Source organism: Ursus maritimus, unplaced genomic scaffold, assembly GCF_017311325.1.
Source record: "Ursus maritimus isolate PB19 unplaced genomic scaffold, ASM1731132v1 scaffold_24, whole genome shotgun sequence".
In the NCBI taxonomy this organism is placed as follows: Eukaryota; Metazoa; Chordata; class Mammalia; order Carnivora; family Ursidae; genus Ursus; species Ursus maritimus.
In genome coordinates, this window is record NW_024424897.1 from 40,108,910 (window position 1) to 40,133,867 (window position 24,958).

General features: G+C 35.8%; 1 protein-coding gene across 1 annotated transcript in view; it reads right to left on the reverse strand.

The window, feature by feature from the left end:
• Positions 1 to 24,958, reverse strand: part of NF1 (neurofibromin 1) — a 260,661-nt gene that overhangs the window by 183,608 nt on the left and 52,095 nt on the right. Inside the window, exons 2-8 of the mRNA XM_040641026.1 lie at positions 22,330 to 22,473; positions 20,591 to 20,674; positions 16,618 to 16,808; positions 9,538 to 9,644; positions 3,230 to 3,297; positions 2,903 to 2,978; positions 1,819 to 1,976 (exon numbers count right to left, since the gene is read on the reverse strand). Coding sequence (XP_040496960.1) covers positions 1,819 to 1,976; positions 2,903 to 2,978; positions 3,230 to 3,297; positions 9,538 to 9,644; positions 16,618 to 16,808; positions 20,591 to 20,674; positions 22,330 to 22,473 — 828 coding nt within the window. The remainder of the gene's footprint in view (positions 1 to 1,818; positions 1,977 to 2,902; positions 2,979 to 3,229; positions 3,298 to 9,537; positions 9,645 to 16,617; positions 16,809 to 20,590; positions 20,675 to 22,329; positions 22,474 to 24,958) is intronic.

Consider the following 24,958-nt stretch of genomic DNA (forward strand, 5'->3'; position numbering starts at 1 on the left):
GTGCTGCCATCAGAACAGACCTATACACCAATGAAACAGAATAGGAAGTCCAGAAAGAAATCCTTGCATAAACGATCAAATTATTTTCAACAAGTGTGCTAACACCATTCAATGGAGAAAGGACAGTTTTTTGAACAAAAGGTGCTGGGAAAACTGGATATCCATATGCAAAAGAATGAAGCTAGACCCTTTCCCCTTACCTTATACACAAAAATTAACTCAAAATAGCTCAAAGATCTAAACAGCTAAAACTATAAAACTCCTAGAAGAGAACATAAAAGAAAATCTTTCAACATTGGATGTGGCAATGATTTTTTTGGATATAATACCAAAAAAGCACTAGCAACAAAAAAAATGGATAAACTGGACTACATCAAAATGAAAAACCTTTGTGTATCAAATGATACTATTATGATTCCATTTATATGAAATATCCAGAATAGGCAAATCCACAGAGACAGAAAGCAGATTGGTAGTTGTCAGAGTCTAGAGTGAGAAAGGAGTAAGGAGTGACTGCTAACAGGTACGAGGTTTCTGTTTCAGGGACAAAAATGTTCTTGAATTAGATAATGGTGATGATGGCACAACTTTTTGTATATGCTAAAAACCACTGAATTGTACACTTTAAAAGAGTGAATTTTATGGTATGTGAATTGTATCTCAATAAAATGAATACATAAAGTCATGGGCAGGAGCAGTATGACCAAAAAAGTTAAGAGACAAAAAGAAAAAGAGTAGACTACTACAAATTTTAAATATCTAAACAGCAAAAACCAAAACAAAAAAATCCATAAAGTTTAAAAAGAGAAACTAGGTAAAAAGTGTACACACAACGCATACCCTACAAATCAATAAAGAACAGACAATTTGAGCGCCTGGAGGGCTCAGTGATTAAGCATCTGCCTTCAGCTCAGGTCATGATCCCAGGGTCCTGGGATCGAGCCCCGCGTCAGCCTCCCTGCTCAATGGGGAGCCTGCTTCTCCCTCTCCCTCTGCCCCTCCGCCCGCTTGTGCTCTCTCTCTCAAATAAATAAAATATTAAAAAAAAAAAAAAACCCAATTCAATGGGAAATGAGAAATTCATGTAAGACATACAAATGATCAATAAACATTTAGGAAGATGTAGCTGTGATTATTCAAATACTACTCACTTAAGAGTAGTACTGAATTTATAATAGCTTTTTACCTCTGTTTATTTTCCCAAGAAACAGAAACCCTCCCAAAAATTACTCTTTTGACAGGCTCCAAAAGCAATCTAACATGAAAAACGGTGTCCTCACAATGGTACAGACCTAAGTGGAGGACCACAGCATCACAGACTCTAAAGGATTACCTAAGTTCACTTAGTTAGCCATTAAGTGCATAAACTCTCTGTCCAATATTTCTGCAAAGTACTGAATCATTCTGCTGATTCTGAACATCCCCATCCACAGGCAAGTCATGCAGGAGCCCACTTCCTGTTCACTCAGCTAAGAGCATTTCTCCCAAAGTGGCACAAATTAGTAAATAAATAAAGAATGCATTACCAAAACAAACTGAATACAGAAATTCAAATAAAACAATAAGATTAACCCTACCCTGCTCTATCTTTTAAAAATTTTAAGAGTCCCTTAGAATTAGCAGTTGTTATAGTACCAATTTCACTACAGACAGCATATATGGTATCCTACCTTCCTAATAAAATGCTATGAAAACTGTTCTAAAATATCTAAAATGACTTACTAGACAATTTCATTAGCACAGAGCAGAATCACCCCTAACTACATGCAAATAACACAACACAAAAGTGATGGATTCTAATAATTCTGCCCTCCTCACCTTATTCATGTTGTTTTCATCAACCACATCCTTGGATATATCCTGGATTATTTCTGGACACAAGATAAGGAGAATGATTTGTAATGGCCAAACTGCTGCTTTACGTTTGGTGCTTTCAGCAAAACCATCCACCAAGTCAAACAGTTTTTCTGCACACTCTATGTGAAAAATACAATTAAATTATATTACTAAATGAGAAGAATATCTCTGGCATTAAACTAAAAGGTGTCACTATCCAAACACCCAAAGGTCACATTTTTAAAAGATAAACTGGGAAGTTCATTAAACAATTAAATTTCAGGTAAGCAGACAAGCAGTACTATATTGTCTATGTATTAAAAGAGCTATTTTGGGGCACCTGGGTGGCTCAGTTAGTTAAGCATCCGACTCTTGGTTTCGGCCCAGGTCATGATCTCATGGGTTATGAGACTGAGCCCCACATCAGGCTCTACGCTCAGCGGGAGTCTGCTTGGATATTGTCTCCCTCTTCCCCCGCACTCTCTCTCACTCTCATTCTCTCTCAAATAAATAAATAAATCTTTCAAAAATAAATAAAAAGAACAAAGGAGCTATCTTGATCCATCCTAGGAAAGGTCACATTTCAGAACAAACTTGTGTTTAGTCTCAATGTGCAGGGCCTTATGCAAAGTGTGATGTACATGAGAAACAGACTGGACGGCTTCCCAAAGGGGATCATCAGAGCTCTGCAGGAGTCTGTTTTCTCTGCATCACAGTGGTGTCTCAAGAATTCTAGGAAGGGATATTACCACTTTATACACATCTCCCTAAATACAAAATGAAGCCTCAGAGCACAAAAGAGTACCTCTCTACAAAGAAGAGCCATCAAATATCCAATCCACAACTCTAATTAAAGATTAGAGCTTCATTCCAAACTTCTTTTACTATTTGCTCAAAGGAAAGGAAAAGGATTGAAGGAAATTTTGAAATACAAGAGAAAAATAATATTTCCTACTTGACATTAGCTGACAAGATGAAAAGCACCTTAATAACATAAATAATCTGGAAGGTGATAGGCTTTTACCTCATAAGTAAGAGTTTAAAAGATGAATAATCTTATTCTTACCAGCCATATCAGTCTGTGGAATCTGGTATAGCTTTGTAAATTCATCTGGATAATTTTCTACCCAGTTCCAAAATGCCTACAAATAACAAAACATATGTTTTTATACGAAAGCAGGGATATTTTCATAATATAGTAAATAAAATGTCACACAACCCCAATTATATTACAAACTTCTAATTTCCTTCATAAGAGTATTACAATTTATTTCTCCTAAATATTAATGTGAAATTATCACCCAGTCATGACTTTTGATTCAAAATAGTAAAGACAGCAACATTTAAAAGCAAAATTTAACAAAATTTTAATATCAAAGAGGTTATAACTTACTTTTTCCAGGCTATTTATAACCGCTAACTGTGCAACCTTCTTTAGGGCTTTAAATTTAAATGCAGTTTCTGGAAAAAAAAAAATTTTTTTTAATAACTCTAAAATTACTTAGTTAACACAAATTCAGAGCTACTTGTAAAAAACAAACAAACCAACAAAACTTTCCTTTTACATACAAACTTTTGTCCTAGGTTATTTGTAAGCAATGTGAAGGGAAAGACAATTAATATAAACCAAAAACTCACTGGTTATGTCCACTAACGACAAAATTCAGTGAAAAGCAAATATGCCTTGAATCTCAAAGGTTCTAGTTTTATTCTTTAGTTTTTAATAATAATTTATTGTTAAAGTATAAAACACATGGTCGTTGTAGAAAATTAAAAAAATACACAACAATCTAAGGGGAATTTAAAACATCATCCACGATTCTATCATTTAGAATCACAGGTAACAGTCTGATGAACTTTCTTCCATCCCTTTTCATATGCCAGTATAAGACAAATATATTTACCACAACTGAGATCATAAATGCTAAATCAAACCTGTTCTTTTCATTTTACACAGTATCCCAAATTTTTTCCATATCATTAAAAATTCCTCATTTATTTGATGACTCTGAATATGACAGTAACTAACTTAACAGTTAGAACAAGCCAGGTATTTTCAATCTAATATATTTCTTTCAAAACCTTAATATTTTCAGATACTACAAATGAGCAAATTGTGTTTCTGAGGTTACAGATCTAACAAACTACTGAATTGGGTTTCAAAGCCACACTCTGGGGTCTTTCAGAATATTTAAGTCAACGTATTAAGTCACTGGTTATTTAAACATTTTCCAATTGTATGTTTAAGATATTTCTAATATACCATTATTATAATTAACACTAATACACACTTTTATATCCAAATATTTTCCATATTACTGTTCATTTCTTTAGGATAAGATCCAGACGTAGAATTATCTAGTCAAAGAGATGAATATTTTTTAAGGCTCTTGATAAATATTGCCAAGCTGATCTTCGGAAGGGTTGGGCCAAATGCCACTCACACCAAGCGGCATATGAAAGTAGCCTTACCACATTCTTGTCATCATTAAACATGTTTTCCTTTTGCTAATTTGATTGTTCAAAATAGTGGACTGCATTTTAAAAACAAGACTAAACATTTCTCCATATGAATATATTAGATATTTTCATTTCCTCTTCCGTCAATGTGTTGTCCCCATCTACAAAGACTTATACCTTTGTAGGTATATATATATATATATAAAAGATGATCCTTCTATAAACTATTTTACTGGTAACAGCCCCTTGGAAGAAAACTCCACCTATGGACTTCACTTGTTTTAACTGAGGTATAACTGACATACAAAATTATATTAGTTTCAGATATACAACATAATGATTCAGTATTTGTATATATTGTGGAATAATCACAGTAAGTTTAGTTAACATCCATCACCATATGTAGTTACAAATTTTTTTCTTGTGATGAGAACTTTTAAGATCTACTCTCTTAGCAACTTTCAAATACGCAATCCAGTACTATTAACTATAGTTGCCATGCTGTACACTACATCCCCATGACTTTTTACAACTGGAGTTTGTACCTTTTGACTCCCTTCACCCATTTTGCTCACTCTCCCATCCCTTGCCCCACGTCTGGCAAACACCACTCTGTTCTCCATATCTATGAGCTTGGTTGTCTTCCTTTTTTAAAAAAAGATTCCACATGTAAGTGAGACATATAGTATTTTTTCTGTCTGACATATTTCACTTAGCATAATTCCCTCAAAGTCCATCCGTGTTGTCACAAATTGTAAGATTTCCTTCCTTTTTATGGTGGAATAATATTCCATTTTAATATAGAATACATATATTCCATTTTATATATTTTATATATAACATATTTTATATATTTATATAACATATATATTTATATTTTAAACATATGCATAAACATATATGTACACTTTAAATACATATATATCTCACATCTTCTCTATCCATTCATATATCAATGGATATTGAAGTTGCTTCCATACCTTGGCTATTGTAAAATAATGCTGCAATGAACACCAGGTATATAGATCTTCTCAAGTTAATGTTATCATTTTCTTTGGATAAGTACCCAGAAGTGGAACTGCTGGATCATACAGTAGTTCTACCTTTAATTTTTTGAGCAACCTCCATACTGCTTTGCTTAGCAGCTGTGCCAATTTACATTCCCACCAACAGTGCACATTCTCACCAACACTTATATTTCTTGTTGCTTTGATAATAGCCATTCTAAGAAATGTGAGGAGATAGCTCATCGTGGTTCTGATTTGCACTCTCCTGATGATGACTAACGTTGAACATCTTTTCATGTTCCTGTTGGCCACCTGGATGTCTTCTTTGGAAGAAGACATATCTATTCACATCCTCTGCCCATTTTTTAATCACAATGTGAAGGGTTTTTTTGCTATTGAGTTGAATGAGTTCTTCACATATTTTGTGTATTAACCTCATAGCAGATACATGATTTGCAAATATTTCCTCCCATTCAGTAAGCTGCCTTCTCATTTTGTTGACGCTCCCTTTGCTGTGCAGAACCTTTTAATCTGGTATAGTCCCACTCGTTTATTTTTGTTTTTATTGACCCCTACGGACTTTTAATGAAGGGAATCAGGTACTTATTATATTTATATAAATATCTTTCTTAGATAGATTTGAGTCGAGTAATAAAACTGTCTAAACAACTTAAATGTCACTTTTTTCTGGACTTGGAAATAAGTTATTTGCTAAGTCCGTTTTAAAATGTATCCCTCCAGGGGCGCCTGAGTGGCACAGCGGTTAAGCGTCTGCCTTCGGCTCAGGGCGTGATCTCGGCGTTATGGGATCGAGCCCCACATCAGGCTCCTCTGCTATGAGCCTGCTTCTTCCTCTCCCACTCCCCCTACTTGTGTTCCCTCTCTCGCTGGCTGTCTATCTCTGTCAAATAAATAAATAAAATCTTTAAAAAAAATAAAATAAAATAAAATAAAATGTATCCCTCCAACTTTCCTAGCTCTTGCTCTCCTTTGATTTCCAAGTAATGACATTATACTTCGAAGCACTCTTGAGCCTTTTTGCCTTCCCACGTTCTTTAACTTACCTTTATGATACCTTAAATATGTTATACACAGTAGTCTATTCTCAATTCCAATGTATATGCCTCTTATTACTCCAGTTCTGTAAGTTTCTGACTGGACAGCCAACCCATACCTTAAAGGCAATAGATGTAAAACTAAATTTATCATTTTCTTGGCTATGCTCTTTACTGCTATCAACCCTTCCTTTCCTTTCCTGCTTAATCTGCTTGCTCTGTAATACTTGGTGATACTTCTCTTTAACCTCACGTATCTAAATTAATCACCAAATGTTAGGTGATGTATTTTATGTATTTTGTGTACTCTACTTCCTAAATACCATTACCAAATTGGTCTCTACCCTACCCCAATTCCATCCAGACCTGCTCTACCCTCATTTTTCACTCACGTTACTATACAACCAAGTCCCAGAACTTCATGTAACCTTTTGCCATCCTGCAAATTTCAAGCAAAGTGGTATGTCTAAAATAAAATACTGACCCCACCTTAAAGCCTTTCCATCACTTCCCATGGCCATTTTTTAAAAATTATATAACCTATAAGCACAGTGTGTAACATTTGGCACTAGAGATGGGCAGATGTGATTTGAATCTCACTGTCTGACCTTGGAAATGTCACTTACACCTCAATTCCCTCATCTACATAGGGGATGATATTACTACTATCTGCTTCACAGGGTTCCTGGGAGGATGGGTGAGAAAAGGCATGGAACTGCACAGGAGAATGTGTGGCACGGGCTGAAAACCCAACAAACGTCACTCTGCTTTTATTACCACAATCCGGCCTGCTCTTGTACCTCCAGATCTTGCTCTTTTCCTCTTCACTACTCGTACCCCCAAACAAATACATACCTCCTCCCTCACTATATGCTAACCCTACCAATGAGTTTGCCACATTACTTTGCAAATACTTTGGTAGTAATAAATGTGTCTCATAAACCAGGCCATGAGCTCCATAGAGAAAGATTCAATACTTTATTAATCTTTGTAATCCTAGCACTTAGCATGGTTTCTTGAACACAGTTTCTTAACAAATGCTGTGCATTTTATTTTTTTTATTATGTTCGTTTAGCCAACATATAGTACATCATTGGTTTTTGTTCTAGTGTTCAACGATTCATTAGTTGTGTAGAACACCCAGTAAACATTTCTAAGAAAACTGTTTTATTTTTTAATTTTTATTTAGGATTTTATTTATTTATTTGACAGAGAAAGAGACAGCCAGTGAGAGAGGGAACACAATCAGGGGGAGTGGGAGAGGAAGAAGCAGGCTCCCAGTGGAGGAGCCCGATGTGGGGCTCGATCCCAGAACGCCAGGATCACGCCCTGAACCGAAGGCAGACGCTTAACGACTGCACCACCCAGGCGCCCTGAAAACTGATGTTTTAAACATGTACCTACTCATGGGCAACCAAGACTAGATTTATTTCTGAAACGTCACTAAACAGTTATGAAACATCACAAAACCCCACTTATACTTCTTAAATTTTATACACAGAGAAAATCTCTAAATATTATCATCCTTAATATTTAACGATAGATACTAGGATCTTAAAATTTCAACTGTGAACTGAGTTGTGGTTTATTATAGTTTAAAACAATTGCTGTCCACTTAACATAATAGCTAAAATGATCCATTTTATTTCTTTATTAAGATTACTAAAAGTGATTTAATTGTTGCTTGGTCTTATAATGGTAATGACCTAAAATTGGTAATAGAGATAGAACACTGCTTTATAGTATTGATCTACATAGATATAGCCTTTTTGAGAGACAGAGCACCCAAGCATGAGCCCCGGGGGGGGGGGGGGCAGAGGGAGAAGCAGATTCCCAGCTGAGCAGGGAGCCCGACATGGGGCTCAATCCCAGGGCCCTGAGATCATAACCCGAGCTGAAGGCAGATGCTTAACTGACTGAGCCACCCAGGCGCCCCTAGATATAGCTAGCCTTTTTACATCTCTGGTGAAACCCTTTAACAGTGAGTTTAAAGCAAATGTTAAGAAAACAATAAACAAGGTATTTTGACAATTACACTGCAGAACTGTTGAAGTTTTCAAAGTTAATATAACTAAATCTTCTTTTAGGTTAAACACTAAAAACATTTTTCATAATTCCTTAATCAATATACAAAGTAAAATTATAAAGTGTGAATCATACACTATAAGGGTTCACATAAATTAGCCAGGATCCAATACTACACAAAACTAAAAAAGGATTTTTGTGAAATGAAATTAGGTACTTATAGTCAGTTTATTAATAACATTCATTGATATTTGATGTATATTAACTCTTTCATGCTTACCACAGAAATTCTCTCAATTCCTTGTGACTGTTTATTTTAATCAACATAATCACGGAAAGCATTTTCCAAAGCTTTAAAATCAAATATTAAGGGGCCCCTGGGTGGCACAGTCAGTTAGGTGTCCGACTCTTGGTTTTGGCTGGGGCCGTGATCTCGGGTCATGGGAGCAAGCCCACTTCGGGTTCCGTGCTCAGCGCAGAGTCTGCTTGGGTTTCTCTCCCTCTCCCTTTGCCCCTCCCCCGCCCACTGTCTCGCTCTCTGAAATAAATCTTTAAAAAATTTTTTAGAAATAAATAAAATCACATATTAAGCATTATAATGTCGCCAGATGGGATTATAACGGAAATGTTCTACAAGGAAGCAAAAAGCACTGAAAAGGTAAGAGACTTTGTAATTCTGCACAGAGAGTCAGTAACAGACCTGAAAACACAAATATCAGAAGATGCCCATCTCAATTCCTCCTCTTGTCATGAAATCACAATCTTCTACTTCCATTCTGCAATGGAACTTTGATATCCTGCTAAACTATCTGCTTTTAGCACTACAATAGCTAAACAGATAACTTCTACAACCTATAGCTATCCGTAAGAAATGAAATTCTAGAAAAATTAAGTAATAGCACCTGTATGTTCCCTTTGTTAAAGCAAAACTTGTAGTTAAACTTTCCCTTGCCAAGATTTAAGATACTCATTTTTTTTTGGTTTTCAAAGGCTTAAAAATTATTGAACCATTAAGCATTATTGTCCATTTCACATTTACATTATAAAATCCACTTTGATGCTCTAGTTCCACACAATTAGGACCATTCATACATTCAAACGCTGGTTTTTCACTCACGGGGATTAGCTCAGATATATCATACATTTAAACTTACCCTTTAGGAGTCGTTTTAATTTTGCACAATCCACATTGATATACTGTAACAATTCTATATCATGAACATCAACATTGTCTTCTGAGCAAACAGTCAATTCCTGTAATCTGAAAAGTAAAAACCAAAAATAATTTATTATCTTAAGTTCAAAATTCTGAACTGAACAGATTCTTCTCACCCCAATGATGAGTTTATAAGAAAAAATACACATAAAAGACAGTAAATATTTCTTATAAAATGTAAAGATACATAACTAATTCAGGGGATATGATAAAAGAAACCAATATAATCCAGTGGACTTGACTGGTATACATAAATCATAATGTTGTACACCTCAGATTTATACAATTTTTATCTAAACAAAAAAATCACAGCATGCAGAGAACTGCTGAAGCACAGACATGCATAAGTATTTGAAATCCTAGTCTCTGTGCCTTTGAAATTTTTCTGTAATAAAAATACTTATTAACTGCTGATTACATCAACTAGACTTCAGAAACATAAATGGTGTTTTATCTACATTTATAGGAGACATTTACTTTGTATTGAAAAAAATGAGTAAGCATTTATTCCTTGTACTTTTCACAATCTGTACGTGTACTGATGTGATTGATTAATGTCCCTCCCTCACCAAACCTTATTCTTGTAAAGACAAGAATCTTTCCAAACCCCAAATTTCCCTTCTATTAAATATGAAGTTATCACGAATGTAGAAAAATTTAACACTTAACAAAAATAGATTTTTTAACTGATAAAATTCATTTAAGTCTGAATAAAATTTTTCCTCCATTTTTCACTAACAACCACAGAAGTCAGCTTTTATTTTATTTTTACTTATTTCCTTTATTTATTTATATGTTTATTTATTTATAGTCAATTCAATTAATTAACATTTCATGCAGTATTGGTTTCAGAGGTAGAGGTCAGTGATTCATCAGTGTTATAGAACACCCAGTGCTCATTACATCACATGCCCTCCTTAATGTCCGTCACTGAGTTACCCCATCCCCCCACCTCCCCCCAATCCAGCAACCCTGAGCTTGTTTCCTATGGTTAAAAGTCTCTTATAGGGGACACCTGGGTGGCTCAGTCCATTAAGTGCCTGCCTTCGGCTCAGGTCATGATCCCAGAGTCCGGGGAATGAGTCCCACATCGGTCTCCTTGCTCAGCAGGGAGCCTGCTTCTCTCTCTGCCTGCTGCTCCCCCTGCTTTTGCACACACGCGCTCTCTCTCTCCCTCTGACAAATAAATAAATAAAATCTTAAAAAAAAAAAAAGTCTCTTATGGTTTGTCTCCCTCTCTGGTTTCAACTTGTTCTATTTTTTCCTCTCTTCCCCTATGATCCTCTCCTGTTTCTTAAATTCCACATATCAGTGAGATCATATGGTAACTGTCTTTCTCTGACTGACTTATTTTGCTTAGCATAATAACCTTTGGTTCCAACCAACATCATTGCAAATGGCAAGGTATCACCTTTTTTTATGGCAGAATAATACCCCAGTGTGTGTGTGTGTGTGTGTGTGTGTGTGTGTGTACACCACATCTTCTTTATCCATTCATCTGTCGATGGACATTTGGGCTCTCTCCATAGTCTGACTATTGTGGACATTGCTACTATAAACATTGGGGTGCAGGTGCCCCTTCAGATCACTACATTGTTATCTGTGGGGTAAATACCCAGTACTATAATTGCTGTGTGGCAGGGTAGCTCTATTTTCAACTTTTTGAGGAACCTCCATACTGTTTTCCAGAGTAGCTGTACCAGCTTGCATTCCCACCAACAGTGTAAGAGGGTGCCCCTTTCTTCGCATCCTCACCAACATCTGTCATTTGCTGACTTGTTAATTCTAGCCATTCTGGCAGGTGTGAGGTGGTATCTCATTGTGGTTTCGATTTCCATTTCCCTGATGCCGAGTGTTGAGCATCTTTCATGTGTCTGTTGGCCATTTGTATGTCTTCTTTGGAGAAATGTCTGCTCATGTCTTCTGTCCATTTCTTGATTGGATTATTTGTTCTTTAGGTGTTGAGTTTGATAAGTTCTTTACAGATTTTGGATACAGCCCTTTATCTGATATGTCATTTACAAATATCTTCTCCCAGATTCTGTCAGTTGTCTTTTGGTTTTGTCATCTGTTTCCTTTGCTGGGAGAAGTCAGCTTTTCAAAAGTTGACATTGTTAATCTATTGAACTGTGCTTCCTAATGAGGCATACTCATTATTTCAATTAAGATATCAAATATGTAAGCAGATGAATGGAATTACTAATGTTCATAAATGCAGAGAGAGACAGATACAGTGAAAAAGCACAAATACTACAAAATCTTACTCATAATATTAACTCAAATTGTAGCCATTTAATGGAGTCTAAAACTGACATTAATCATCATACTAAACCTTCAGTTGTTAAAAGTGATATCAATCTGATTTCTTCCTTCTCAAATTCCTTTTTCACTAACTTTAGCCTACAGATGTATAGCTAACATTAAAATTATTCTAAGCACTTACACTAAAGCTCTTCATATCATCAGGGTGAGAAAAGCTTAGCAGTTCACACTGGGAATGACAAGGTCCTCAATACTGATTTACAATGCTAAAAATTCCAGAGCTGCTGCAAAAAGCCTAGGAAATAGGGAATATGATTCCTTAGGAAACACAACTTAATAAATCAGCAACACCAACTTCTGAAAAGCTGAGTCTTCTGGTTATTTGTGAAAAATGGAAGAAAAGTTTAATACTTTTTACAGCCCAGTATTTCCACAGGGAAGGGGTATTTTGGGAGGCTTAAACATCATTTCTGAAGGACAGAAATCAAAGGGTAGTTGGAGCAAAAGAAGTAAAGTGGAAAACTTACTAAAACATCTAGAAAGACCAGGTAAACTGAACAACAAAAAGATATTTAAAAGTATAGAAATAAAATAAAGGCGTGTAGGTGGCTCAGTTGGTTAAGCGTCCGACTCTTGATTTCAGCTTAGGTCATAATCTCAGAGTTGTGAGCTCGAGCCTCACACTGGGTCCTGTACTCAGAGAGGAATCTCCTTGAGATTCTTTCTCTCCCTCTCCCTCTGCTCCTCCCACCTTTCTCACTCTCTCCCTCTCTCAAAAAAAGGAAAAGGAAAGGAAAGAAAAAGAAAGAAAATAAGACAAACACCACCCATCCATCTGGGTGCAGAAATGAAGAGGAACCTGAAAACCAGAGATGGTTTTGAAGACATGGTCTGACCTTGCAACAAAGGAAGCACAGGAGCTAGGTTTTTTTCCTCTTCTTAACCTAGGGGTTTGTGGCTAACATCTACATGGGCCTGGATACAAAGCTTTACACCCTAATAATGTACGGAGTAGAAGTGAGGCCCTGCAGAAAACATGACTAGCAAGAATTATGCAATTCCTTAAACGAGAGTCCACAGAGAGAGATGGAATGAAGGAAGAGTGGAAGGAGATAAAAAATCTACCAACATAAGATGTCTGTCTGCTCTGGCTGTTTTGAGTAGGGGAAAAAATCACCCAGAGCTGTTACCTTATAAGGGTCTGAGGTCCACATTATACTATCCATACAGTCTGGGAATGAGAAATTAACCAAAAAGGAAAAAAGAAAAGAAAAAAAAAAGTCCAGAGCTGGGCACTTAGCAAAAGCAAATGCAAAAACCATCACTAGGACACTCCCACAACTACAAGAGATTCCTAAAGAAAATACAGGCATGCACTAAAGATGAATGTGCAATCCAAGTTTACAGAAAAGACAGAAAACCATTCACTATGAATGAGAATTGGCACATACAGGTATATGAGATTTAACAATCCGAAGGGAATATAAAATATGTTTTAAATGATTACAGCCATATAAAAAATTTAACATATTAAGAAAAATAAGAAACCATTAAAAAAGAAACAAAACCAGCAGATCTATAAAAGAACCAAATAGAACTTTTGGGGCACCTGGATGGCCCAGTCAGCTAAACATCTGACTCTTGATTTCAGCTCAGGTCATGATCTCAGGGTTCTGAAATCAAGCCCCGCATCAGGCTCCACGCTGGGAATGGAGCCTGCTTAAGATTCTCTCTCCCTCTGCCCCCACTTCTTCAAAAAGGTTTAAAAAAAAAAAAAAAGAATCAAATAGAACTTTTAAAATCACTGAGTCTTCTGCTTCCGGTATTATATCAAATCAGATATTTTGCAGGGCCCTCCCACTACAAAACAATCAGATCTAGTGCAACCGTACAGTAATTCTGTGGAGACAGCTGCTCATCTTCTACGTAAAAGAGTACTGTGAGCCGGAGAACACGGTATACTTCAGAAGTATATTTAAGATCTGTAGCCCATATTCCCTTAAAAAAAATCAAAGGCCAGGAATATCAAAAGCTAAAGTTAATCCTAAAAGAGAAACATCTGTGGACAAGTAGAATCGTCAAACAGAGTAAATTTTCACGATACTGATTCATCTATTATATATGAGATACAAAATCAATCTTCAGAAAGAACTGCCATTCTAGGGGGTACCTGGGTGGCTCAGTCAGTTAAGCGACTGCCTTTGGCTCAGATCATGATCCCAGGGTCCTGGGATCCAGCCCTGGGTCAGGTTCCCTCCTGAGCAGGGATTCTGCTTCTCCCTCTCCCTCTGCCTTTGCCCCTTGCCCCCCGCCACCCCACTCATGCTTCTGCCCCTTCCCCCTCCCCCACTCGTGCCCAATTACTCTCTCACACTCTCGCTCTAAAATAAAATCTTTAATATAAAAAAAGATAGAACTCCATTCTAGCCACTTGCATATTTTAAATCACCTAATGCTATGACAGCAATGTCAATAAGATATCTACATCTAAATTAAACCATCATAATGGTCTTTTAGGTGAGTGGTCCTCTAACAGGATCAGCTCCTATTTCTGGCACAAGCTACATAATATGCAGTTGTCTAAAACATGTATTGCAGAGATCCCATTTCTGAGCAGTCTGTCCCCTGCAAGCTACAGAAACTAGCTTATTCTGGAGACATTTAACTTCTCTTCTAGAAGCAGTAAGGTTCAGGAAATACACAAAAGTTGTCTATATTTACACGCGTTGATGCTGCAAGATCCTATAAAATGAAACCTTTGGTGACTGGAAAATTTCTAGAGTTTTTAAAAGGTGGCACATTTGCTGTATTTTATAAAGCAACTTATGTTTGGATAGACTAAAAAACATTTTATTATTTTGATAATTTTCACCTTCAATGTAAGATTATTTCAAATAGTAAGCTGGTATAGTAGTCCCTTAAACAAAGGGGTTTTTTTTCTTTTATAATTTTCACACCTCCTACTCCCTAGGTGTCGGTTACCTTGCTACTTCAACTGGTTTAATATTACTCAGAATATAAAATGTTATCACTCAAAAGATTTCATGAAAACATTGTTCTATTGTATAAATATTACCTAACAATATCAATCATATTATACCATTAAACAAAATTTAATTTTCTTTGCACCAGTTCTAATGAGGGATTGAAGAATACGGTTGCCTAGCATGATTACAGAAATGCCATTTTTTTTTACTAAAAAGACGGCAGGATTTTGAAGTTAGCCAAGTTCCCCAAAACACCATAAAATAAACTCTCAAGTTATGATGCATATTCTATTCACACCTGTTGGAAAACAACAGAAGAATGAACAAAGCTGACTAATTGAAGTCCACTGATCACACAACACAGACAAGTCAAAATAGGAAGGCTGTATCAATAAACCAAGAGGGCTGTTTTTCCGTATTCTATGTTAGTCTTAGATTCACTAAATTGCTAAGTGATTCATGTTATACTTCCTATTTGGTCATAATTAAGGACCCATTTGACTCTACTTGCACAAGATAAGCAAATCATTTGCATGAAGGCAAGTTCCAGAGTCATTTGCTACCATCGGTCATAATTCTATCTATATAGAAATTATATATTTATTAATAGATTTATATATTATATTATATATTAATATTTCTATATTTATATAGGTCATACTCTATCCTATTTCATAGCACCATCTATATACCAATTTCTTCCCATTTGTAGTATATCACAACTGACGATCACATGATGATTTTTAATCATCAATAAAAGCTTAAATCATATTTATCGTATAATCTTGAAGTACAACAGTAAAAATATCATTAAAAAGATTTCATAAAAATACGGTTAAAATGGAAGTATAGAGTAGGAGCCTGATATAATGAACTTAATACTGAAACCAGTCTGACTTTAAAATTTGAGATCCTCCATTATTTGGCAAAGGGCCTTAATAAATTCTTTGGGTATTAGTTTGCTTACCTGTGAACTGGGGGAAGTATCACCTACATTTCAAAGACACTATGAGTATAAAACAGCACAACATATACTGTAAATACTCAAAAAATGGGAGCTTTTGGAATTCATACACTTAAAACACAGACTAATTTCTGGAGACGTCTACTTTGCAATTACTCACTTCCTTGTGCTACCATATTGTTAGGTTTTGTTTTTGCTTGGTTACTTAGGATCTTGCGATAAAGAACAGAGCTGTGAGATCATTAGGAATCCGACTACTCTTCTCAATTATTCTGATTAGCTAATTCCATTTAAAGGAATAATACTAAAAAGCCCAACCCAAAACTCATAACTAGTGTTAAAAACAAAAACCTGGGGCGCCTGGGTGGCACAGCGGTTAAGCGTCTGCCTTCGGCTCAGGGCGTGATCCCGGCGTCATAGGATCGAGCCCCACATCAGGCTCCTCCGCTATGAGCCTGCTTCTTCCTCTCCCCCTCGCCCTGCTTGTGTTCCCTCTCTCGCTGGCTGTCTCTATCTCTGTCGAATAAATAAATAAAATCTTTAAAAAAAAAAAAAAAAAAAACCTGATCATGAGTGATACATTTTCCTAAAATTTGGATTTTCAACTTCATAACAGTACTCACATTTAATTATATACACCAATATCACAATATTGTGTAATAAAAATGTCAAATCAATGTATAAAATTTATACAAAAGCCCAAGTCAAATTCATTTCTGTCAACTTTTTATTTTTATTCAGACAAAAGAAAGACTTTTAAAATTATGTTACTTAACAACAATTCTACACAGATTAACACACTAACCTGGTAGAAATGCGACTAAACACTGCATTGAAGTTGTTGCAGCTGAGAGAAAATAAAACCCCAGACGCGGAATTCCGAAGCTCAGCGGCATGTTGGTTTCCTTCACGACAGGTATGAAGAAAATGGCAGATTTCGGGCAGCAACTGTTTGACCAGCATTGTTTCATCTAATCTCATTGTGTCCTTTGGTTGCTACAATAGAAATAATCACATAATTCTAAAACTTTGTTAAATTTACATGTAAAGATCTGCTGTATGAAAATTTTCAAACAGACATAAGAATTGAAATAGAATAATGAACACCCATATATTCATCACCTACACTCAACAACTGTTAATATTTCACTGTGTTTGCTGTTTCTATCTATAGTCAGTCTAATAGACAGGATGGTTCCATCTTTCACCTCTTTCACCTTTTTTCACAATGAAAGTCCAGCCCCCCATCCGTCCTCTCTCGCATCCCCCACCACTACCATCACCACCACTCCTGCTTCTTCCCTGTTCATCAAATCCCTACAGAAGTCTTTCCACTCCTAAGAGTCCCAAGTTTGTTGTGAGTTCCAAATAAACATTACCCATATTCATTTGTGAGTGCACTGTGTCATCTGTCTCAAATCCAAATAAATTCCTGGGTGCACAATCACACCTGCCTTTGGGCAGACTGACCAAAAACAGATATTTACTTATTATGAATAATTTTGTTTTGGTTGAGCCACTTCAAAGTAAGTTACAAACATCACAATACTTCATCCAAAGGTACTTTAGCATCTCTTAAAAATAAGGACATTCAATAAATAAATAAATAAATAAATAAATAAATAAATAAGGACATTCTTGCGGCGCCTGGATGGCTGGCCATTGACTCTTGATTTCGGCTCAGGTCACGATCTCAGCGTCATGAGATGGAGCCCAAAGGCTCTGTGCTCAGCACATAGTCTGCTTCTCCCTCTCCCTCCCCCTCTGTCCTTCCTCTCCTCTCTAGAGTGCATATACTGTGTCTTTAAAATAAATAAAATCTTTAGAAAATAAAAACAAGAGCATTCTCCAATATAACTTCGATACAATCACATCAAAGAACAACACAAAAAGCAATTCCCCTTACATCAGCTAATACCCAATATATATTCAAATTTCCCCAACTGCCCCCAAAATGTCTTTCATAACTTTTTTTTTTAAGATTTTATTTATTTATTTGAGAGAGAGAGACAGAGCTAATCACAGAGAGCATGAGCAGGGAGGAGAGGGAGAAGCAGGCTCCCTGCTGAACAGGGAGCCCCACAACATGGGGCTCAATCCCAGGACTCTGGGACCATGACCTGAGCCAAAGGCAGATGCTTAATCAACTAGCCACCCTGGCACCCTCATAACTTCCTTTTAATTCAATCAAGATTCAAAAAAGGTTCAGATAATTGCAGCATGATTCCTTTAGTCTCTTTATTCTAAAATGACCACCCCTCAACACCCCATAGACATCATTTTTATTTTCTATACTATTGACTTGAAGAAAATGGGCCTTACAAAATGTTCCGTGTTGTTGATTCGATTATTTCTTAGTAGTGTGACTTAACTAAGTAGTGTGACTTATTTCTAACTAGTGTGTTCTTGTAGTTACTGTATTTTCTGTAGCTGGATCCTAAATCTAATGGTCTGATTAAATTCAGGTTAAACACTTCAGGTAATTCAGTAAAATTCATTTCATATCACATCAGGAATACATAATGCCAGGTGATCCCAATGTTGTTGACACACCAAGCTTGACAACCGTGCTGTTCACATTAAGATCTCCACTTTGTAAAGTAAATCTTTTCCCTACAATTAACAAAATAACAAATGGATAAGCTATCCTGCAGATTCACTGTTCCACATCAATATGTCACCTAACAGCTAATAATATTCATGTATGAATGACGATTTTGGTAATACCAAGGAATACCAAAGAATAAAATTTTGTATAATTATGTGCTATGCTTGATTCTGTAATTGCAATCCAAGTGCTTTCAGATGTAAATACACTGAAACACACAGACAGCAAATAAACAGGTATCACGAAAACCTCCAAAATTCAAGTGGCAATGCCTATAATCTTACAGGCCAATCAAACAACAGAAATGCTGAAACCCCAATTAATAACCAAGTAAAAATTACGGAAGTATTCAATCTTTTGAATAATGGTCATATATGCAGGAACAAAGATTGCTCAAATTCTACAAAATTTTACTCATAATATGATATTGGTAAATATTTTATCGTTTTCATTTAGCTATTTCAATTACTTATATGACAAACACTCACCTCTTCTTAAACTACCTCATCTTATTTCAATCTAAAAATGAAAATCAACAGACAACCATAATATCATTGAAAGTGATCTAAGAAAACACAATTATTTGATAATATGAATAGCATTATTTTTCATTGTAAATTCAATGAAAGAAAATCATACATTTTAAATAGAACAGGGCCAGATAACATGTACTTTATGCATTATGTAAGTTATGCCATGCCCACTTATTAGAGTTTTAATTAGGCTATCTCCAACGAGTATCAATTAAACAGGGGCCAATAGTACCAGTAATCATTCTCCAAAATACATTTACCATTACCTCTCAATTAGAAATGTTAATAGAGAAAAGCTACAGGACTGACAGAAGCAATAAACCACCCTACCCCCATTCAAACATGGATATGGCTGATATACTGGTATTTACAATCAAAGCAACAAGACCACTACAGAGAACGCATTCAGGATGTTTAAAAACTGTCCACCTTCACAATTACGTCATCTTATTTAAGAGCACTTTTGCTCTTCCGCTCCATTTTACAAATGAACAACAGCATATCACAAATTAATAGAAAGCACCAAGCTAAAAACAGAACTAGCTCACCCTCAATTTAAGTAGAAAACTTATAAACACTAACAATTTTGGAATATGGTCAAGGGTCAATACAAGAGTTTAAAACATTATGCTTAGGTTTTGTGGCCTATAGTCTTAAACGTGTCTCTTCCCCCAGGATACCTAATTGAGTGAATGTAATTATTTTTCCCCTTCCTCAAACACTACCGACCATTCCCTCTCTTCTCAACCACACAAACAGTCCTCACATCCAAGTCCCACCCATCTAGGTTTACTATAGAAAACAACCATAACATGTTGATGACAGAAGCAATTCTGAATAAAAGCAAAAGATGTGCCAAAGGAAGACAGAATATAATAACTCTAATAGACAGATCTTTAAAATGAAGGTATAAAAATATATTTACATAAACAACTACCACATTCCAGTAAGAGTTAAGGCTATCGAAGTACAGAAACACCTTGCTTTATACAACAAATTCTTGAAAAAATTCTCATTAAGTCATATTTGAAACATACTGAGATAACTATTTAGAGGAAACCTAAGAAAAAACTGTTTTGTACTCAACTACCCCTCCACATAACTATTTTGTATATTAATAATTTACGCATAACATGTGTTCTTAAGGTAGGATCTCTCAGTAATATTTGTAATTTTTTAAAGCCCCCTTTTATATAGATGTGAAAAGTAAAATATTAAAATCGGTAAAATACTGAAATGGGGCAGTGCGGGGGAACAAGATTACTCCCAGTCACATTTTTTTCGCATCACATTTTTTCACAGCTAAGCAATGCCACAGGCCTAACAATATCTGGAGAAATTAAATCAAATAGTGGTCTTTTTCAGAAAACCTTTTCCAAACAATCTGAGACAGAGATACGTGGCTCAAGTTTAACACTTTCTAAGTAAACTTAGTATTTATTTAATTTATAAAAGATGAGAAAATAATTTTCTTGTGAAAACTTGTCTACGCTGTTAGCTCTATTAACAAAATTTACATTCATATGTTTTAGACCCAAAAAATCCATAGGACTTTTCTTGTCTCCATCTATACTTTGGTACATCAGATCATTCTCAAAACTGAATTCACAAAATCTGCCTCTTTTAGATTTACTTACCCCAGCAAGACATTTTTCCAGTGTATCCAATATAATCAACTGAGAGAGATATAAATTTTTTTCAGCAGCTTCTCCAAATATTCTCTAAAAGAAAAGATATTCAGAACACTAAAAGTTGGCTATTACTCTCTACTACAAATCAGCCCACATCTGAAAAGTGAGGGCTAAGGATTAAGAAAAAAAAAAAATCAAGTCTTCCACTTATCTCCCAGATACTATATTTACATCTATTATTTATGATTTTATCTTAATCCTCACATGAAATAAATTCCCAAACGAAAATGCTGGCATTTATTATAGTCTACCATTAGCCTTATAAAGTAAAAGAAAATAACTTTGGTTTATACTTTAAAAATATATAGGATTTGGATATACATATACATCTTCACCAGAATCTTGAATTGAACATTTAACCACACTTCAATGCCACAAATTACTCAAAGTCTCAATTCTTACAGCAACAAAATACTATAACATCAATTACAATGAATTTAAGGCATTTGCTATCCTTAAATTTAATACTACGCTATTTACCAAGGAACTATGGTTTCCACAATTAAGTTTACTCAATAAGCACTAAATGAATGCCAATATCACAATACCGCTTTTGTTTTTGTTTTGAAAAGGATCCATTATTAAAATATTTTCATCTAACTGGGAACACAGCCACATATTTATATAAGCAAAATCCTATCACCCTGCCCCACATACTGGGCAACAGAAGAGCACCACAAAATCTTAACTGTATTTCTGTAAAGCATTTTACATATTCATAAGAGGTCCTGCTTTCTTCAGAAAAATCTTTGTTTTTTTTCTATAAAGAAAAAATTTCTTTGTCTGGCAAATGATTGCCCACACCTCCAGTTTATCAATTTTCTAAGTTTGGGGCATTGTCTAACCTAGTTTTTAAAAAGAAAACACACCAAAGATGTGACTATAAAAATGGCACACAATCTCACAATCTACAACCAGAAGTCAGTCTCATAGCTCAATACAAACAATATAAATTGTGGTTAGAAGGGCTGAAGACAGAAAAAGCAGTTCGGAATTAATCAAGAAATATCCAGATCAGTTGTTTTGAAGTGAATATAAAGGAGATTTTAGATAGGAATTGGCAGAGGGAGGAATCACCTGAGTCAGGACAAACGATATGTTCAAAAGTACAGAGACAGAACAGTTGGAGTAACCTGAAGTCTAGGGAGTGTAAATAGGTTTTATAAAACAGGAAAAAGGCAACTGCGAGCTTTTAACAGTGTAATTACTTGTTGAAATTGCTATTTGAGGAAAATCACTTCAACAATGGGATCTCTACTACAGAATCTGTCACAGGTTACAGGAGGAAGAAAATAAAACAATACCTTCGTAAAAGCAATTTCACGTTTTCACACTACAAGGGCGTATTTTATTTACTGTCTACTTAGGACTAGGACAATCTATAAGGAAAAGACTTTAACAGATTACTTTGTAATCAATTTACATATGACCTAAAGTCTGTATGAAATCCTAATTCCAAAAAAATAAAAAGATTGGGTCACAAATAAAAGAAGTATCTAAGAGAAAAAATCAAAAACTAAAATGAAAGTTCAAGGTTACCTGTGCTCATCCACAAAATATGATGAGTGTTTATATCCAGAGTCCACAGAAAAGGACTTTCCATACTCAAAATATGCTGCTGTAGTCTTTAAATCAGAAACAAACCAAAGCATATTCCCCCACAAAACAATGACCCAGATACTCACCATATTGTTAACATTCTTTAAGATAGTGGTGAGGCCGCTGATAACCAAAGAAAACTTGTATTTGGAAATATTAATAAGACATTCCTTGTTGTGTTCGGTACTGACTTTGGTATGCGTGTTCTGCTGTCCTGTTTTTATTGGAAGCTAAGGGAAAAAGAAAATGTTAGCTTATACATGAAAATGACTAAAAAGAACTATTTCTCATTGAAACTCATGAGATTTGGGGAAAATTTTTATCAGCCACAATGACCTATGTTTCTATCTCAAGCTCCAACTTTCAATACAGATCAGCATTTACAGCAAGTCTGAAACTCTTAAAATTTCAATTTTTGCAGCTTTCTTTCTGGAAGTCGTAAACCTCTACCTACAAAATTAAAACTTAACCCAGTATTACATAAGAGAGATGATGACTCACAGAAATAGAGCTATTTCCTTGTAGCTAAAAATTATTTCAGAGAATGCCTGCAATAAAATGTATACAATCCTCTCCCTCATACACTGAACCCCAGCACTAAAAGAACAGACCAAGACCATCAATGCCCCAGACCTCCAATCAAAATAATGGCAAATAACTGTAGATTTTTCAGAAATGAGAATAAGCTGTATAACCTGGAATAAACACAGTAAGACTAACTCAGGTAAGATGACCACCCTCAGGTACACATTTGAGGGAGTAACAGAACAAGACAGGGAAGTTTCATGGGGAAAAAAAAAATCTTTTAAGGGGACCAGATTTACACTTATCTGAGAATGAGTTACGTCACACTGCCAAGAAGTTCATCTCTACTCTGTTCAAAAGTAGCATTTTGTATTGAACGCATCATGAATATATCTATTGTTTAAATATTAGATCCTGCTAATGGTAAGAGAAGACTTGTGAGTTCCTCTGTGAAAAAACAAACCAAAGTCCAGCGTTTTCATTTTTTAAATGGTGCAACTAAAAGAGAAAAGAGATCAAGTAGAATGCCCAAGTTTGCCTAGTCAGTTAATAATAGGTGACTGATTTGATAATAAATACTAAAGAAAAGAGGGGAAGCATTTTTAGGGTTTAACAGGAGTTCCAGAATTACCTAATGTTAATTTTAAAGATTATAGAGGGGGGAAAATCTGAGAGACCTAAGAAAGGAGAATTTTAGAAGAAGGCAGCGGCTGCACTGTAGCTGGAAAATCTCCCCAGCTCCCTCTATACTGGTGAATTTCATATGTTAACTTGACTGGATCATAGGATGTACAGATATTGGGCTAAACATTATTTCTGGGTGTGTTTCTGGGGGTGCTTCCAGATGCAATTAGCATTTGAATAGGTGGATTCAGTAAAAAAGGGGACAAGGCACCCCACAAAGCCCAAAATACAAGCAAATAGGAACACACCACTTCCAGCTACAAAACTGGTGTGGTAGGAGCATCTCTGCAAAAGAAAGCAGAGGGAAGCAGAATGTTTGATAGATCTGACAAGAGGAAAATCCCAAAATTCTATTCCATTCTCAATGAAAAGTACAACAGGCCATCTTAAGAACATTAGCTGACCAAAGAAATAAAGAACATTAGCTGAAACACGGGGGGGGGGGGGGAGTTGTATATTGCAATTTGCACATGAGTACAAAAGGTCTACAATAATGCCTGAAGGGAAGAAAGCACACTTCAACCCACCACTGTCTAACAGAACTTTCTTTCTTCAGTGATATTGTACTATACTGACAGTGCCCAATACAGTAGCCAGAGCCACATATGGCTATTAAGAACCTGTTACATGCTAATGCAGATGAGGAATCAAACGTTAACTTCTATTTAACTCACTGAAATTTAACTTTAAGTAGCTATTGGACACCACTGGGCAGCACAGTTCTAAACTAACCAGCTGAAAAAGGACCCCCTTTTAGGATGAAGTCCACACTGAGAAGAAATTGATGAGATTCACTCCAAATTGACAACAGGGACAACAGGGGCAAAGGAAAAAGGTCCAGATAAAGGTGGTAAAGAGGAAGAGAGTTAAAGGAGTTCAAAAAGGATGAGATGATGTATTTGTTTAATTTCACGAAACAGAAGAGCTCTAGAGCCATAAAGATAAAAAGCTATCCTGGCTCACATTTCCCTTCCACCAATTCAGGAAAACTAATTTCACATAAAAATGAGCAGCAGCAGGGGCACCTTGGTGGGTCAGTCAATTAAGTCTCTGACTCTTGATTTCAGCTCAGGTCATGATCTCAGGGCTGTGGGATTGAGCCTGACACATTGGGCTCCACGCTGGGCTTGAAGCCTGCTTAAGATTCTCTCTCCCTTTCCCTCTGCCCCTCTCCCCACTAAAAAAAATGAACAGCAAAGAATGTGGTCAAATCATATGTGAAGTTACTATGAGGAAAAAAAAAAAGAGAGAGACAGAATAACATTGCAACAGAAAATCAGAGTGGGCCCAAAAGTCATGTTTCAAGCAAGGTACCTCTGCTAAGGGAAAGAGAAACCATCAGATATGGGTTGACACTGAGGGCTGAAGTAACAAAACTGAAGACATGAGGGGGCCTCAAATGCATAACTGGTGGAAAAGGTTTAATAACTAAGCCACAAACTTCTGAAAAGCAAAGCAGAATTTCAAAGTCTCACAGCCTCAGAAAGACAAAAGATTAGAGTTCAG